Below are 16032 nucleotides of genomic sequence, written 5' to 3'. Positions count from 1 at the left end.
AATAAATGCATCTTAATTATTCAAATACGCAAACTGATTATGTTCTATTTATAGAGCACACTGTAAATTATTTGCAGTGTACTTCAGATTTTATTTCTGAGTGATAAAATGTGGTTATTGTATCTCAATAGCGAGATTTTGGTGTATCTCTAATCTCAGAGTTTTTAATTCTCTGGAGAACGATCCGGTCCTGGCTACAGTGATACTGAGCCTGGCCAGCCGGTTCCTGTTACCTGCCCTCACTTCCTACCTATCTTTGAGGTTTTGCCCAGAAAGATTTGTCCGAGTATTTATTTTGCAGTGGTGCGGTGTGAGCATGGTTCGCCAGCTTTGTAACGGTTCATGATGTGCTTTATTTTGAATGTTAGCTTTTATTTAGATTTCATCTTTATTTGTTATTATGCATTAGGTTGACTATGTAGGTTTCATAAAAAAAAAAAAAAAATTACATTTACAGAAGGAACATGTGCTGCCCATTTGATGTTTTACATTGTTATAAAGCAGACTGATATTTTGAGTAAATCTGAAGATTATATATTTTTCTTATTTTCTGCCCAGTAGAGATGACCATGCACAGTCCAGAATAAACAGATATTTGGATCCTCCATTGCTGCACAGAACATCTCAATTGAGAGTACATGTCCCTCTCTCAGAATCAACATATGCACTGGGAGGGCTCGTCAATAAATAATGACACAACACAGACGCAGAGATATCGAAAACATTCCATAATATGAAAAAACATGCCATTTTTTTCAATTAAGATTCACAAAGGCTTTGCTGGAGGATGTCCTGGCCTGGTGCTGAGGCTATGCCTGAATCAGTGTGCACAGATTGATGTGTGTTTGATTTAATATGTTGCCTCAGACACAATTCTCTTGCTGTTCGTCTGGTTTTATTCCCTTTCAGTTGTTTCAGTAAAGCCTGAAGTCAGGCTAAGTGGCTGTTTTGAAGTGATAATTTCCCACTTTTGTCTAAGTTTCCCATTTAATTTTTTTGCCTCACTTTTTAAATGTCTGCATTAACCACATTAGCCGTTGCCTACGTTCAGTTGTACAATGCAGCATTTAGCTTTTTTCCCTATATGTGCATTTAAAATTTGCATTTTGGATAGTATTTTGCAAGCAGGAATTTTTCCTAGACTAGATGTACCATTGCACCTTTTATATTTTTAACACTTTAGATTAATATTCAAATTTGAATGCTATGCCATTGCATTTGAAATAATTAGCATTTTTACATTACCGTGAAATGTAATCAAGCTTGCAAAATCTATTTGATTTATATATTTAGCGCTATAAGTTTCCTGGCCATCATGTTCCTGATTTTATCAATATCTCTATTAATTGGCTGTTATGGCCCTTTTCAGCTCATTTCAAACCATTCTCCTTAGTTATGACACAGCCTTACATGCTGCTAAAGCAGTTTCCTTTGGTGAACCAGACTTTAATTTTTTCCCTCCTGTGTGTTTAATCCACTACTTCAAAATTCAGGAAAGTGCTACCTTTACTTAGCTTTTGATGTGTCTTCCAAATCCTTGCATTTGGGACGTGTCCAGCAGTGGCAAGAACAGGAAAAGCCAGGAGGAGTGAGAAACTGAAAACGAGAGCGAGAGAGAGAGAGAGAGAGAGAGAGTGAAAGAACGAGAGAAAACGGTTTTAGTCATTAATAGACCATAAAAAAGGAAAGCTGCATCCATGTTCTTCGCAGCATCTTGAAATCCTTTTCAGATTTTTGCCTCGTTGCTTTTTTCAGTTAATCACTTTGCATGCACTCATTTAAATATTAAAATTTTCTTTAATCATCAAAGGCAGTGAGCCTCATGCATATTCATATCCGCACCCCCCCCCCCACGCTTCCCCCAGAATTACAGGTTCATTACCTCGCTCCAAAGCCAAACAGTCATTACCAAGAGCCAGCTTTTTAATTGCAGATGCCTGGCCATCATCGCCTTACTGCTAAGATTGAAACTTCCACAAGAATATAAAAAAAAAAAAAGATTTTGAAAGTTCGAAATAACTTAACATACTTGTTATACATTCTCTGTGCCTTGGAAAAAAAGTACAGAGAAGGGAGAGAGACAGAGAGCAAGAGAGAGAGAGAAAAACCTGTTCTTTGGCTGGAGCTCTGAATATTTGTCAAGAGGCTTGACGAAAGTTGCATTTGCATAATGACTTTGTAGTTCTGCATTAATAAAATTTGCATATGAAGCCGTGTTAATTACTCCTGATCAGGCTTTTTTGCATTCATGCATGGTAATTTTCTGCGACTTGCGAGAATTGATGTCCTGGCGTCAGGGCTGTGATTGGTGGCGGTGGCGCTTGTGGATGTGGGGATTTGTGTGTGTGAGTAAGTGTGTGTTTGCGTATTTGTGTTTTGGGTGGGGGTGGGGGGTCAGGAGGAGATGGCATCGGATGTACTGGAGAGAAAGAGGAGATGGCACATTTGTGTGTTTGTGCGGGCCTCTTTATTGCATCGCTCTCATGCTGTTGTCTCAGATATCTCCTGTAATTGGTCTAAGAAAAAGAGCAGTCATTTAAACGGCTTTCTATGTAATGAAACATCATAAAGCAAGCTGAAGAAAACAGCCCCTCAACTGCAGACAGGCATTTCAAATCTATTGTTTGGCCTATTTATTTCTAAACAAGACTGCTGTTCTCTGTAATAGAAGGCTTCGGTGTCTTTAACATCTGAATGGGGGATGTTGTAAGAATAGAACCAAAATAGGATCGTTTACCTTCTTAATTTTCATTTTGTTCCAGATCTTCCCATTTTCTTCCTCCTTAAGCCCCCCCCCCCCCCCCCCCCACTTTTTTCTCACACCTGTTTGGTTTAATCCATTTTATTGCTAGGTGTGTTTCTGGTTGCTTACAAGACTGAGAAGTGTGTATGTGTGTTTCTCTCTCCTTTTCTTTTTCAGAAACCGGTGCTCTTGCCATTTTGAAATAGCGACAGAATTAAACACAACTTTTATCACCATGAGGGTTCTGGGGCTGGTTCCAAAACAAAGAGATGTGTTGTGAGCCAACAGACGCTCAGCATATGAGCTTTACTGCAATGCACAGAGTGTGTGATGGCTCTGGCATACCTGAAGCCTGGCGTTTTCTAAACGCTGCCATGTGTGCCATCAGTGTTGTGATAATGGCAGAGAGAAACTTACAGTAGTGTAAGGGTAGTGTAATCATAGCATCATATTACATGCACCAAAGAGACCTTAAACATTAGAGCAAGTGATTTTTTTGTGCAAGAGAAACTAAATTGTATGAAATACTTGGAAAAAATAATGTATTTTTAATTTAGGAAGGTCAAAATTGGGAGTTGAGCCAGAATGCACTCTCTTTCAATATATGTGTTGGACGTTTGGACTTTGAAATGAAAAGAAACCGAAACTTGAATTGGAAAGATAAAGAGAAGTGAAATGTACTGAACTGTAATTAAGATAAGTGTAACTTTTTTTTTGGAATTTAGATGTACTTTCACATTGGCCCACAGAGTAAATTTATTAAATATAATAAAAATACATTCAAAGTTTGTATCTTTTCTAGTTACAGTAATTTTAATTGATTTCAGTAAAAAAAAAAAAAATCCTACTCCCTTACATTTTAAATTTTAATTCAGTATCCTTGTTGCTGCCTCAATTCACCCCCAAATAATTAGCATGTCGCAAAAAAAAAATATATATTTTTGTCACAGATGAGGGACTGACAGACTTCCCAGCGATCTGTAAAGAAGTAAATAATTCCCTCCTACTGTAATTGTGAGAGTGTAATCTTGTGTGCTCTGGACTGTGTACAAGCTTTAAGAGGTTACTATATCCCACATGAAGACATCAAACAGTCCCTGTGCCACTTTGTGGCTGTCGTATGGCGGGATTTTAGTCTCTCCCAACCACAGGCAGGGAATAAACTTGTCACTAATTTGGACTGTGAGCGCTGGCAAGGCTCTGTGCACACGCTGGTGGCTTTCACCCTCATGCTGGCCTTTGTTTTGTTTATTTTTCCGTTTCTTTTTTTTGTCAGCAGAGATGTACAAAGAACACAGATTTCTCCTGCATCACTCATGTGGAATTATTCAAGGTAACCAACAGATTTTAAATCCTCTTAAGATTTTAGAGTTGACTTCTAACAACCAAATACGCATATAGTGGTATTTTGTATTTATCTTCATTTGTTTAGCCCTGTACTCCTCCTGCAGGTTTGAAAGCTGCTGCGCTATTCAGGAAAACTGAGCACCTTCCCGGCTCGCCTTTTGCATATCCTTACAGAGGCTCCATCAAACTGACAGTGTTTGTTTTGTGAACTAGTCTCCATGAAGATTTGAATTTGTAAAGCGGGGGAGATGCCGGGGACGAGAGCGTATTGTAAGCCCCTCAGGCTGGGTCTAAGCAGGCCTAGATTGCAGTCCCTCTACACCTCTCTCTAAAGCCGCTTTGGCAAAAGTGGATTGGCGCCGCGAACAATGGGCTGGGTGTAGAAAGCAGTGGACAGGATGGGATTACCAGGTTAGTGCAGGTTCCTCCCAGCATTTGCACATTCTCCTGGGCCGTTCAGGCTTTTTGACACTGCGCGTCTGAGGGAATTAGTCCATCTCGCCGGTTTAAATCCGAACCGTCTAATGAAGCCTCTCAAGCCTGGAATACTTCCCACAAAAGGGGGCTGCCACTTAGCAGGTGAAATCACCACTTAACAAAAGCTAATTTTTCTCTCTGTTAACTCAGGAGGATTAGTGGCCAGCAGTTAAATAATACAAAGTTTGTGGATCATGCGGAGAGGTGGGGGAGAAGCTTGTAAGAGTGAAATTAAAGCCCGGTGACAGTCTACGGAGGGGCTGCTTGTCACTGTAGAAGGTAGGAAGCGTGGCGGAGTGCGTTCGGAAGGACCGGAGCGCTTTATGGAGATTGCCTGCATTGGTGTGCGTGGGCGGGCGGCACAGCTTGACGAATGCATGTTGATCCCCTTGTTTAGGGGGTTTTAAGTCTACCCAATTTCACATGCTAACGGTCGCAGAGCAAGCCCTAGACATTCCATCCTGCCAGAGTGGTGGCTCTAGCTGAAATGCATCCTGCAATATTTATATTTGTCCCCCTGGGTCTCTCTCTTCCCCACTCTGGCTTTCTTCCCCTTTGCTCTATACTGTCCTCTGTCTTTCGTCTTTTGAAACCCCTGGCATGTAAAGCAGCAAAATGCCAGGCCTGTGTGGATATGGCAGACCTATAATCATGCTTCTCTTACTGTAATTGCTCTCGTCTGTGGAGTTTAGAGACAGCTCTCTATCAAAGCGTTGGCTGGAGCAGGGGATCACACACTGGCATAGTTTGATTGTCCCGTGAGATGCTCTCAGGTTAACCCTTTCCCTCCCCTTTCACCGTAACAAACCTAGTGGCATTTGGAGAGTCTGCAACCATTTCCAAACTTTCCATCCATCCGTCCCTGCTTAGGTCTGGCACATGTAGCTATCAAGACTTTAATTTGTTCCTCTGTGGGTGAATTCTGGTGTTACTTTACTATTTACTCTACACCCGGGACTGTCTGGGTGGTTGCTTGGTGAAACTAGAGGAAATGTCTGCTTTCACCAAGTGCCGCATTCCCCCTGATTACTCATCAGAGGATCAGGCTTGCGCATTTAATCCAACCTCTGTCTTTATCAAAACACAATAAGCTTGATGAAACGCTTCCAATTATTCCCCTCGGAATAGCATGAAAAAGTTAAAATAACATGGTTGCCTATGCTAGCGTTTTCCTCACTTAGAATCAATTGGATTACTTTTTGAACTCCTAAACAACAAAAATTGGTAAATAGCTGCGCTTTTCTGATAACTTCATATCTTTGACAAAAGATGCTGTTGTTGCAACCTTTTGGAAGGGCAAAACCACCCATTGGCAGGCTAATTCATTTGCTAGCTCAAGGACCTTTTAGCTGTAAACAATGCTGGACCTCAGCCAACAACAGTCACTTATTGTGCTTTAATACACGTCCTTCTGATTAGATGCAGGAAAATAAATCACTTTCTTCAGCACTCAAAGCCACCAGAGAAATCCGCCGGTTAATCCAACAAAATTGCTTGTGGCGGTTGAATGGAGTAGAGAAGGGAGTTCTGTTATTTTAAGATGGCATCCCTGTTGTCTGTATAGAAAGGTTTTAATGGATCTGGCATGACTTAAAGGAAACATTTTAAGATGGAAGGAATATCTTTCAGGTAATTGAGCCACGTCTAGTAGTCTAGTTACCCTCTCTATCCTCTTAATTAGGACAGAGTTTTCATTATATGCATGTTGGCAGTTAGGCAGTTTTTGTGTTAGGCCACCCTGTTCACTTACAACCATGCTTAGTCTTTATGCTGTGTCTTTATATGCAGAATATTCTTGTGTCCCAGGTGGCCATGTCTTGGTCGGGAGAGATCTGTAGACCCCCGGCTGGGAGCATCGCTCTGTCCGCAGTCTGTGGCCCCTGTTGTTGGAAGAGGATGCCATGTGGAATTTTGCCTCTGGCGGAACTTTGGCCATCTGCCTAATTTGAAAGTGAGAGGTAGCATGTGAAATTAAATTAAATGGAGGCCAGTGCATCAGCCCAGTTTAATTGGGGCTGGAGAGTCCACTTTCTCTCTTTTTGCCAATTCAAACATCACTTCCCTTGATGGCATTAACCGATCTTCTCTCTCTCTCTCTCTGCTCAGTTGGGTTCAGAAATCAGATAAGAATTGCAAGGCTAAATGAGCATCATTAAAGTTAATCAGCAAAGCTAAAATAAAGCGGAAGGTAATCGGCCTCGTCCTTAGATGGTAGTGATATCAATCAACCCTGTTTAAACCTGAGGTGTGAAATGAGTGGTGTGAAATCAGTCAGTAAAACTAAGCAGCTCTTTTATTTAATATTCTGCAAGCTAACTTTTTCACAGAGACCTTACAATAAATTTCCTTGTTAATAATTTTTTATTGTTGATTCATAGACCAACATCACCTTACCCCATGTCACATGATCATAGTTTTTAGTGCCCTTGTCAAGACTGTGTTGTCTGTGCATTTACAACCTTCAATGTCTAAAATGTGCGTCTGGATATCCCAGCTGGCACGGCTCCCTGCCTGCCCCCTGCACATTTCTGCACACACATCATAGGGACCTTTTATAGTGCCCTGCTTTCTTTGTGAAGGGATTGCTGAATGCCCAGCTTTTTATAGTTACATTTAAAGGGAGTTGGATGCCTGTCCCAGCTGGGGCTCATTATGGTATACGCCATCCAAAAATGCACGTGTAATTAATTCGCTCACACAGGCCCCCATTTCCCCTTATTGTTTCGGCTCCCAAGACCCGCCTGGCCCCCACTCTGTGCTCCTTCTACACCTCTGAAGGACTCCTCATGGACGGCACAAGTCACTGCTCATGATCAATAACCAGCAGAGCAATAACATGCATGTGAATCACCCTCTAAAATCCAAGGGTTGCACTGGCAGAAAATGCTTGGCTTTTAGTAATTTCCGGTTGATGTGGAATAAAAGAGAATGAATCATTATCTGTTCAGTTTGCACGATGCCTTTTTTCTTGGTCTCTTTTCTTGCAGTCCTCTTTGGGTGTTTGAGACACTTTGACATTATTTCAGGGCTATGCTCAACCATAACAGGGTTGGAATCAAGGGAAGACAGTCCGTTTTGGCTCATATTGTGACATCGTTCCCAGGCAGTGATGTATATTCTCTCAAATGAAATGAATAGCTCAGCTAATACAATTTTTTTTATCCATTTTTTCCTCTCCCCCGAGACAGTGCCAGAAACCATATTGCTCTCTTTGAAAGTGAGCATTTTCCAGTTTTCTAGTGTCTGACTGCCCAGACATTTCTAGTGTCTCTGTTTCAGCTCTCCTTGATGGCATAGACCAGGGCAACCTTGTTAAAGATTTAGCGGGTTTACTTTCTCATTTGCTTAATCCACACTGCACTTTTTTTACACTAATTTGACTTGTACATAAAGTGAGGGGTTAAAACTGGTTAAAGTTAGAGAAAAAGTGTCATTCTTGTTATTTAGAATCTATCTTAGGCTGACAACAGTGTTTTGGAACATGCTAGCTGGTTTCTGGCTGGTAATTAGCTGGTTGTCTGACTGAGAAGTTCCAAAAACCAGCTTGACCATCATAAGATGTCAAGACCAGCTGGTTTGCTACTTGTCCAAGATTGTCTAGCATCTTGTACCAACTAATGACCTACAATATCATTTTCCAAAATAAATATTGTCCAGCCGGATTTTATTGGAGGTTGTTATCTTGCAAATTCTAATATATATATATATATATATATATATATATATATATATATATATATATATATATATATATATATATATATATTCCAAATCTCCGTTTTACCAAATTAACTAGATACAGTGTCTAATGGCATCAAAATATACAGTATATCAGTCCATATACCAGGTATATCTGAACAAACAATCCCTTGAATTTAGTCCCAGTGTTTATAACGTGCTAGAATGTCAATGGCTTACCAGTTAGAAGTGAGGAGTTGGTATTTAAAGTTCTTCATTCTCCGAGGACCAGGTTTTGGTAGGAGAGAAGGGGGCGTTTGAAGAGCTCTGTTTCTGGCAAATTAAAACAGATTGGACTGGTTATGGGAGAGGGCCTGGTTTCAGTTATACTGGAGACAGGCGTACTGTGTGAATGCCATACCCCCCACCACCACCACCCCTTCCTCCATTTACAGTCTCTGACATGTTTTTTCCAGCATTACTTTCTGCTGTGCTATTTTTTTTTAAAGCAATTTCTTTTCCAACTCCCTTTTTCACTTGGGAATTAAACAGAAGGAGAGCAGCTCACAGCTCCTGTAATCATGCTCACCATTTTGAGACATTTATTTTTTGTTGTCAGGGAAAAATCGGTTGCAAAGAGTTAAAATCTCACAAAGAGCATTTTCAAGCATGTGGTTTGACACGCTGAGCATGCCAGGGTTCATGCCGCTGAGAGTCATGTGATTATCATCATCTCTTTGACATCGGGGCCATTTTACAACTTCAACTCAGGGTTATAATCATCCCATGAGAAAATGTTTTCTTTGTGTTGACAGGGAGGGGTACTTTGTTTGTGCTGACTGGAGCACCCAGTTTCTCTTATTATTTTGTCTAGCTGAATGCTCTAGAGACAGGGACACCAAACATTGCCTGGGTAAGGCAGACCTGGCCCTCTTCAAGCATGCGTCTTAAAAACTCCTGGCTTGTCAGTACACAAACCTCTGTGTTTTGTTTGCTAATTGCAGCTACATCATTCTCCGTGTTTGGTCTGGCTCAGTGATTTAAATATTTCATGCAGTTTGCAGGAAGGCTTTAGTTACAGTCTTTTTTGTGTTGCTCTAAAACAACATTTACATTCAGTTGCAGTGCAGCCGAGTGCCGCGGAAATGAAGTGCTTGTGCAATTAGTACGTTATTGCTAGCTGTTCTTCCCTGGTCTGAAGTACAGAGTGGGCCTGGACACAATGGCTGGTGCGATTATTTGATGCATTTGGTATGCCTGATTACATTTTACAGGTGCTTGTTAAAGCGAGCCTTTCACACTCCTGACTGCCTGATGATAGGAAGTACCTCTCGCACAGGTCATGTGTTTATGTACGTGCGTGTATGTGTGTGTTTTCATCACCCCTGAGGTCCCGCAGTCTTAGCTGCCCCCTGTCACGGCGCAGTCCATCAGGTGCAGCTTGCGTGTGATCAGGCCCTTATAAGGGCCGTTTAAGATAGAGGACACACATCCTCCCCCTTTTTCCAGCCCCTCGATTCCTACTCTAAACCCATGTCTGGTCTGAATCTGCTCTTCCAGGACACAGCGCACAGGTTCTCTCTGTCTCAACAGTGTAAACACGGAGAACTCTGCTACTTAAGAGTCGACTGCTAATGGTTTTAAAGGTGCTGTAAGTGTTGTTAGCCATTCTGGAACTTCTATTACTACACACCTATGATTAACAGTGAAAAGAAGTTGTCCATTTGGATCAAAAAAAAGTGATCAAATGTTACTATCAGATAATAGGGACAGATTTTTTTTTTAACAGTGAGAGATTGAGTGAATTGACAATTGTTAGGCAAATGCTAATAAAAATATTTTGTGAAGGTAGTAAGGGATTTAGCTGTTCTGTTAGTATGATTATGCTTCATAAGATATCCTGCTCATTTTTTTCGGATGCAAGAATCACCTGGCTTCATGCACCCCATAAAATGCACCTCTCTCGAATTTCCCCCAAGCTGGCATCTCTGCACCAGAATTGCTGGATAAATAAAGGTGCCCAACCACAAGCCAAAACCAAATTTTGCTCTGCTGTGGGCGACATTTTTACACCCACTACTGAGGCTGCTGAGTGTAAACGTGTTTAGGAATCCACAGACCGATCAGTGAGGCAGATGTTTGAGTCACCTTCCTCATACATTAGTTTGACAATTGCAGGAGTCAGTCAAGAAGTAACCCAGGATGCTGGATTTTCTATAAATCTCTGCCTATAGCACAACAGATTCACAAGCTCCTTTTTTGTTTTTTGAAATAACTTAAAGGATTTTTATATAGTTCTGAAGTTGTCAGGTTGTCAGAGGAATATTTGAGTTCATATTGCATTCTATTATTTAAGTGAATGGGAGCACAGTTTGTCAAATGTCCTGCACGGTACCTGATAAAACTACTTTTTTATTAAAATTATATTTTTTTAATCTTATTTATTTATGTATTGAATATACATCAGTACATTTTCACAGGTTATTATGTAGATGTAATAATGGCAGTGCCTGTGCCCCAAAAGACTGGAGACATGTTATATCATACAGAGCCAAAGAGAGAGTTGAGCCAATAAGCGAGGCATATCATGTGGGGATGCTCCCTCTTGGGCCTGTACACTTTGGACCCTCTCACTCTGGCATGGGGGCAGACTGAAGAGGCTGTCCAAAAATCTGGTGGTTTGTAGTCCCGTGCAAATCAGGCTTATGGTGCGTTCACAGTGGAAGCACCAGTCATGGCATCGATGCAAAAAAACACGGTATGTGTCCGGTTAGTCAAAAACATGACATGAGTGGCAACAAAACAAACATCCTCGCTTTAAATATTTAGACCATGATTTAACAATTCTTAAAATGTTTAATAAGTACTAAATTGATGCGATTATCCGTAACTACCTTGCCAGTCACTTGTGATCTTTTTGTTTGATTTAGCATCCAGGGCAATGCAGCATTCAGAAATGAATTAAGAGTGCTATACTTAAATTCCTCAATTTGAATTGAAACATAATTGTGATTATTTTACACAAGGATGAGAAATTTAATTATTATCATTATTTTTATTTATTATTATTATTATTATTTTATTAGACAAGCTAATTTTGGCAAACATTTTAAAGTTTAAAAAAAGTTTTGAAATGTAAACATTCAGTTCTTTGTGAATTTTGCCTAACCTGGTTAGTTTTGCTATGGCTACTTATTTCTACTGATTCTATTCTTATGTTTTAAACCCACAACATTTGGAATTCTGAGAAGTTCTTTCTTGCATTTTGAGGCAGGCAGGTGAAGCTGGTGCTACTTAAGACCTGTGTAGCAGGATTAAGAGGTTTGAATTGCCCCCCTCCCCCAATCTAATCTAAACGCTGCCCACTTCCTTACTCTCCTCACTTCTTCCCAGTGCTGACCAGCCTGATGCCAATGTTAAGCCATGTCTGTCCCATTCACCTCTAATCCTTTTAATTTGTTAACATGACACAGGCTTTCATACACAGAGCTGCTGACTTAGGACTTCCACGTTAGCTCGGGTTCCTCATCCAGAAACTACTGAAAGCATCTACCTTTTTCACACTGTCGCGCACACACGGCCACACTTCCACATGGGCACACTTATGGTAATTTTAAAGCCTTATTTAAAAGCTGATGTTCTCCAGAGGGAGTAAATCCAGTGGACTGGTAATGACAGTTTGACATCCACCTTTCCCCCGTCCGCAGAGAGGATGAAGGGAGATGAGACCTTCTGTTCTCCTTTAGCTCCCTCTGCTTGACAGTGACCCAGCAACCCACGGTTTCCTGACGTGATGTTAAAAGTTCTGACCCACACACGCATGCTTGCACACACTCCCTGCCTATCTACCGCTGGCCTGTTTTGGAATGACATGACCTCATTGGAGAGAAATTGTTAATTCTTCTCTCCGCCTTGCCACTTTACTGTCACTGGGTGAGTTAATGAATTTAATTCATTCTGATTTTCCTAAGCTGCTCAGCGTTCATTTAAATTCATAAGAAATAATGCCAGTAACCCTTTAGCTCTGTACCCCCTCCCGACCTTCTTAATCCCTGCCTCCCCTAATCTCACGTGAGGAGATGGGCCGTGGCGCTGCCACATGCACCCGGATTTTGCTCCACACGGCAGAGGAGAGGAGAGCGTGTCTTTGTCAGTCAGGGGAAAAGCTTTAACACAGACAGTCATATAAATGTCAGTTCTCACGGTCACGCAATTTTCCTGTCAGAGATGAATATAAATAACATCCTTTGCGTGAAATTATGACAGGATAATGGAAGTTCGTGTTGGTTTATGGGAGTAGAGGTTTTGGCATTTTGTAAGGGCCCTGTGCTCCACCTTAAGCAAAAGTTGAAATGGCTAATCACTTGTGGTGAACATTTTTTGTAACTCTCTTAGTTAGAAACTCAGATTTGATTTACTGTTTTCTGTTAAAGAAGATCCGATGCTTGCCAGAAATGTCTAGTTAGCCTCAAAGTTAGTGTACAACCTTTAGCCAAGTTGCTCATGTGGCAGAATCTTTTCAGTGTGACCCCTTTCTTCCTATAATTTCCAGTCATGTTTCTCACATGTGCTTTTAAAGAAATTGGTGATAATGACAAAATAAAATGAAGATTAGATGCAACATATGTAATTAAAAGAAAAAATAGAGAGAAAAAGTGGGTGAAAAGTAGTGAAGTAGTATTGTCTGAACTAGGGGTGGGAAAAAAAATCGATATTGCAATATATTGTTGTGCTCTCTGTCGCAATAAATAATCGATACACTAACGCCCAATATCGATATTTTATTACAACACAAAATGATTAATTTACCCGTTGTCAGTGTCACTGTCACTACCCAATATCTACCATTCTGTTTGCGGGGGGCGCTGTTCGAGTAAATAGGGGTAAAGTGGCACAAACAGCGGCCGGTGAAGAACACAAGTTAACTAACAACAACAGAGAATTGCAGAAAAAAAGAGAAGCGAGAAGAATGGCGAAAAAAAAAAAAACTAATCATAGACCCACCCGCTACTTTCCACTCTAAAGTGTGGAGACACTTCGGGTTTTACGCGACAGTCAACGGAAAGGCACTGGATAAAGACTATGCGATCTGCAAGAACTTTTTTGCAAAGATAAAATATAACAGCAACACTACAAATCTGCAAATGCACCTCATTCGCGATCACGGTGAACTACTCTCTGGTGATAATGAGGGCAAACCAAGTCAGCCGACAATCACTACTGCGTTCAAAGCAAAGCTACCCTTTGGGTCGCAGAGGGCACAGAGTGTCACTAAATCCATCGCCAAATTTATTTGACATAATCTGTGCTCAGAGGTGTGCTGAGCATGCTGATCAGTTAGTGTTCCTCAAGAAGAATATGCCTTGATGTGTCCACTGTTTACAGTAACTTACTACTGACGTTTCAGTATTATGGTTTACACATGTTAATGTTCATGTTGTTTTGTAATGTTCATGCACTTTTATCTGTCTAGATGTACAGTGTTTACATTTAAGACCAGGAGTCAGTGAGTTATTATGCAAATGCATATTTCTTTGCACAATGTTGGAAATGTTGGCATTTATAAATGCATAACATTTCCTTATTCCTTCTTTTTCTTTTCAGTCACATATATCGTGATATATCGTTGATGAAATTTCTTCCAATATATTCAATATCGTAGACATCGCGAATCGTGATATTATCATATCGTGGACCACATATCGCCACAGAATTGAATCGTGAGGTACCTGTAACGTCCCACCCCTAGTCCGAACTGCTGAAGTGTGTTTATCCTCTTGAACTCAACCTGTCCAGTTGGGGATTTGGAAGAGAGGAGGCAGAGAATGTAAAGCAGATGTTTGCTGTGGGAAATGGCTGTGCGCTGTCCAGTCCAGGTCTGCACTAGTATGTCAAGCAGGCTGAAAAAACCCCCAGCTGCTTCTAGATTCCTTCGCCTCATTTACACTTAGTAAATCACTCATGATTCCCCGCTCCCCTGCTGAATGCTATCTGTCTCCCTCAGATCTGTCTTTGTTGCAGACGTTGCTGTCTCCGCTGAGCACATTCTGAGATGCGTAACTTTGCGGCTAAGGACACCCTTGTTCTTTATGTTACTAGTTCACGATTATCTCTCGATTTTGAGGCTTGGGGAACAGGTGTGTCTCTTCCTACATTAGAACGTCACATGTTTAAAAGTGCGAAGCATTCCTCCGTACGAGGGGAAACTGGGGGCAGGCACAGTTCTGGCTTTCTACAGCTTTGCTCACAGCAGCACAATGCGCCGGGACTGATTTGCATGTAATTGTTGCCTCCGATTTGCCATGATAGTCATAAACAAGACATTAGCAATTCAAGGTGAGGAATTAGAGGCCTGGGAGACTCCCAGATCACACACATGGTAATGAAGCCCCTGGCTTAATAATGCAAGAAATGTCAGGAAACTTTCCACAAGCTGGGCAGACGGGAGGAAGGCACCCTGTGCCTAGGGCTCATGTCATCTTTGTTCTAAATGCAAATCAGCTTGTCGTGACATTGAGTCTATCAAATGTGGAGCGCTCTGACACCCCAGGCCCAGAAGTGGGCTGTCAGGACTGGCTTAGTCTCCTAGGTCCAGGACTCTCTCGTCCTGGGCCGCCTACTTTATGGCATAAGGAGTTATCGATCCACAACACGGAGTACTTGTTTTGTGTTTTCCTCACTGTTTCTTGTTTTTTTTTTGTCTTCTTGCAGGAAGACTTTAACACAGCAAAGTGCTAGAAAGAGTCAGTCTGTTAGCAAGAACTCAATCCACCTGGTCTGCAGATACCATGAAATACAAGGAATATAATCTTGACCTTAATAATTTAAGGACTCCTGTGTGTGAAAAACTCCAGGCAGTTCAAAGAGAGATGTTTCCAGCTCAGAAAGGGAGACTTCTAACACTCTGGAAATTCCAAGGTTATCCGAGTAAGTCCTGGTTAACAGGATGTCCAGTTTTGAAGTGGGATTTGCAGTCCCATGTGACCAATATTTTTCTTCTCCTTCCCTTTGCTCATCTCCAGCATGAAAAGATAGAGTCTCCCAAAATAACTCCAAAGGTTAAGATATTAATTAAACGTTAAGGGGCGAGAGGATGGATAATGAGGGAGACTCTTCACAAACAGACTGCCTAGTGCTCCAGTCAGGAAGCCTGGGATGAATGAATGTACCAAATCAGTTACACTCCACTCTCTGTCTCTGCAGTCATTACACAAATTACCTCCCAGCTTCAATATCTGCATGCACCTCTTGCAGTTGTCATAAGTAGCCCTGGTCATTAGAGTATGCTGGGTAATCAGATGGAACCAAATTCATCCCGAGCAATTAAAAAACACCTCCAAGCCCTGGTGGCTGGCAATTAAACCTTTCACTGCGCATCTCGACCGACATCGTCTTGGTTGTTTTTCTGTTTATCTAATAACTTCGAGCAAAGTATATAAAAGCTTGACCTTAACACAATTCCTTCTCAAATCAGATGTTTAAGCCCTTTTCTTCTAAGTTACCTTCCATCTAGTTTGTCTAAAAGCCTAATCTGTTCCAGTGCATGACAAATATCCTTTTGATTTTGCCGTAATAAGGCATTTGCATACATTTCTCTTATTTCACAGCACACAGAGAGCGGGGAATGAATGCTGTAATTTGATGGCCTTGACACAGTTGACATTAATCGTAAACTGTCTTGTGATTGGCACTTCTCTTACCAATTGTCGATCTAGAGGTAAACCTGTTTCCTTCACCGAGTGGTGCAGCTTTCCATAATAGCCATGATTTAATTTAGCTATTTAACC

The 16032-nt window shown here is 41.2% G+C and overlaps 1 protein-coding gene across 3 annotated transcripts in view; it reads left to right on the top strand.

Annotated features, from left to right (window-relative positions):
* LOC127933377 (B-cell lymphoma/leukemia 11B) overlaps positions 1-16032 on the top strand; it is a 49598-nt gene that overhangs the window by 19003 nt on the left and 14563 nt on the right. The window contains exon 1 of one of the 3 annotated variants that reach the window (XM_052530358.1): positions 2863-4076. The exons of the other annotated variants lie outside the window; for them this stretch is intronic. Coding sequence (XP_052386318.1) covers positions 3821-4076 — 256 coding nt within the window. The 5' untranslated portion in view covers positions 2863-3820. Of the gene's footprint in view, positions 1-2862; positions 4077-16032 lie in introns of those variants that run through there. 3 annotated transcript variants of the gene reach the window in all.

The sequence above is a fragment of the Carassius gibelio genome, chromosome A17, assembly GCF_023724105.1.
Source record: "Carassius gibelio isolate Cgi1373 ecotype wild population from Czech Republic chromosome A17, carGib1.2-hapl.c, whole genome shotgun sequence".
NCBI lineage: Eukaryota > Metazoa > Chordata > Actinopteri > Cypriniformes > Cyprinidae > Carassius > Carassius gibelio.
This window is presented reverse-complemented; position numbering and strand designations above follow the sequence as displayed.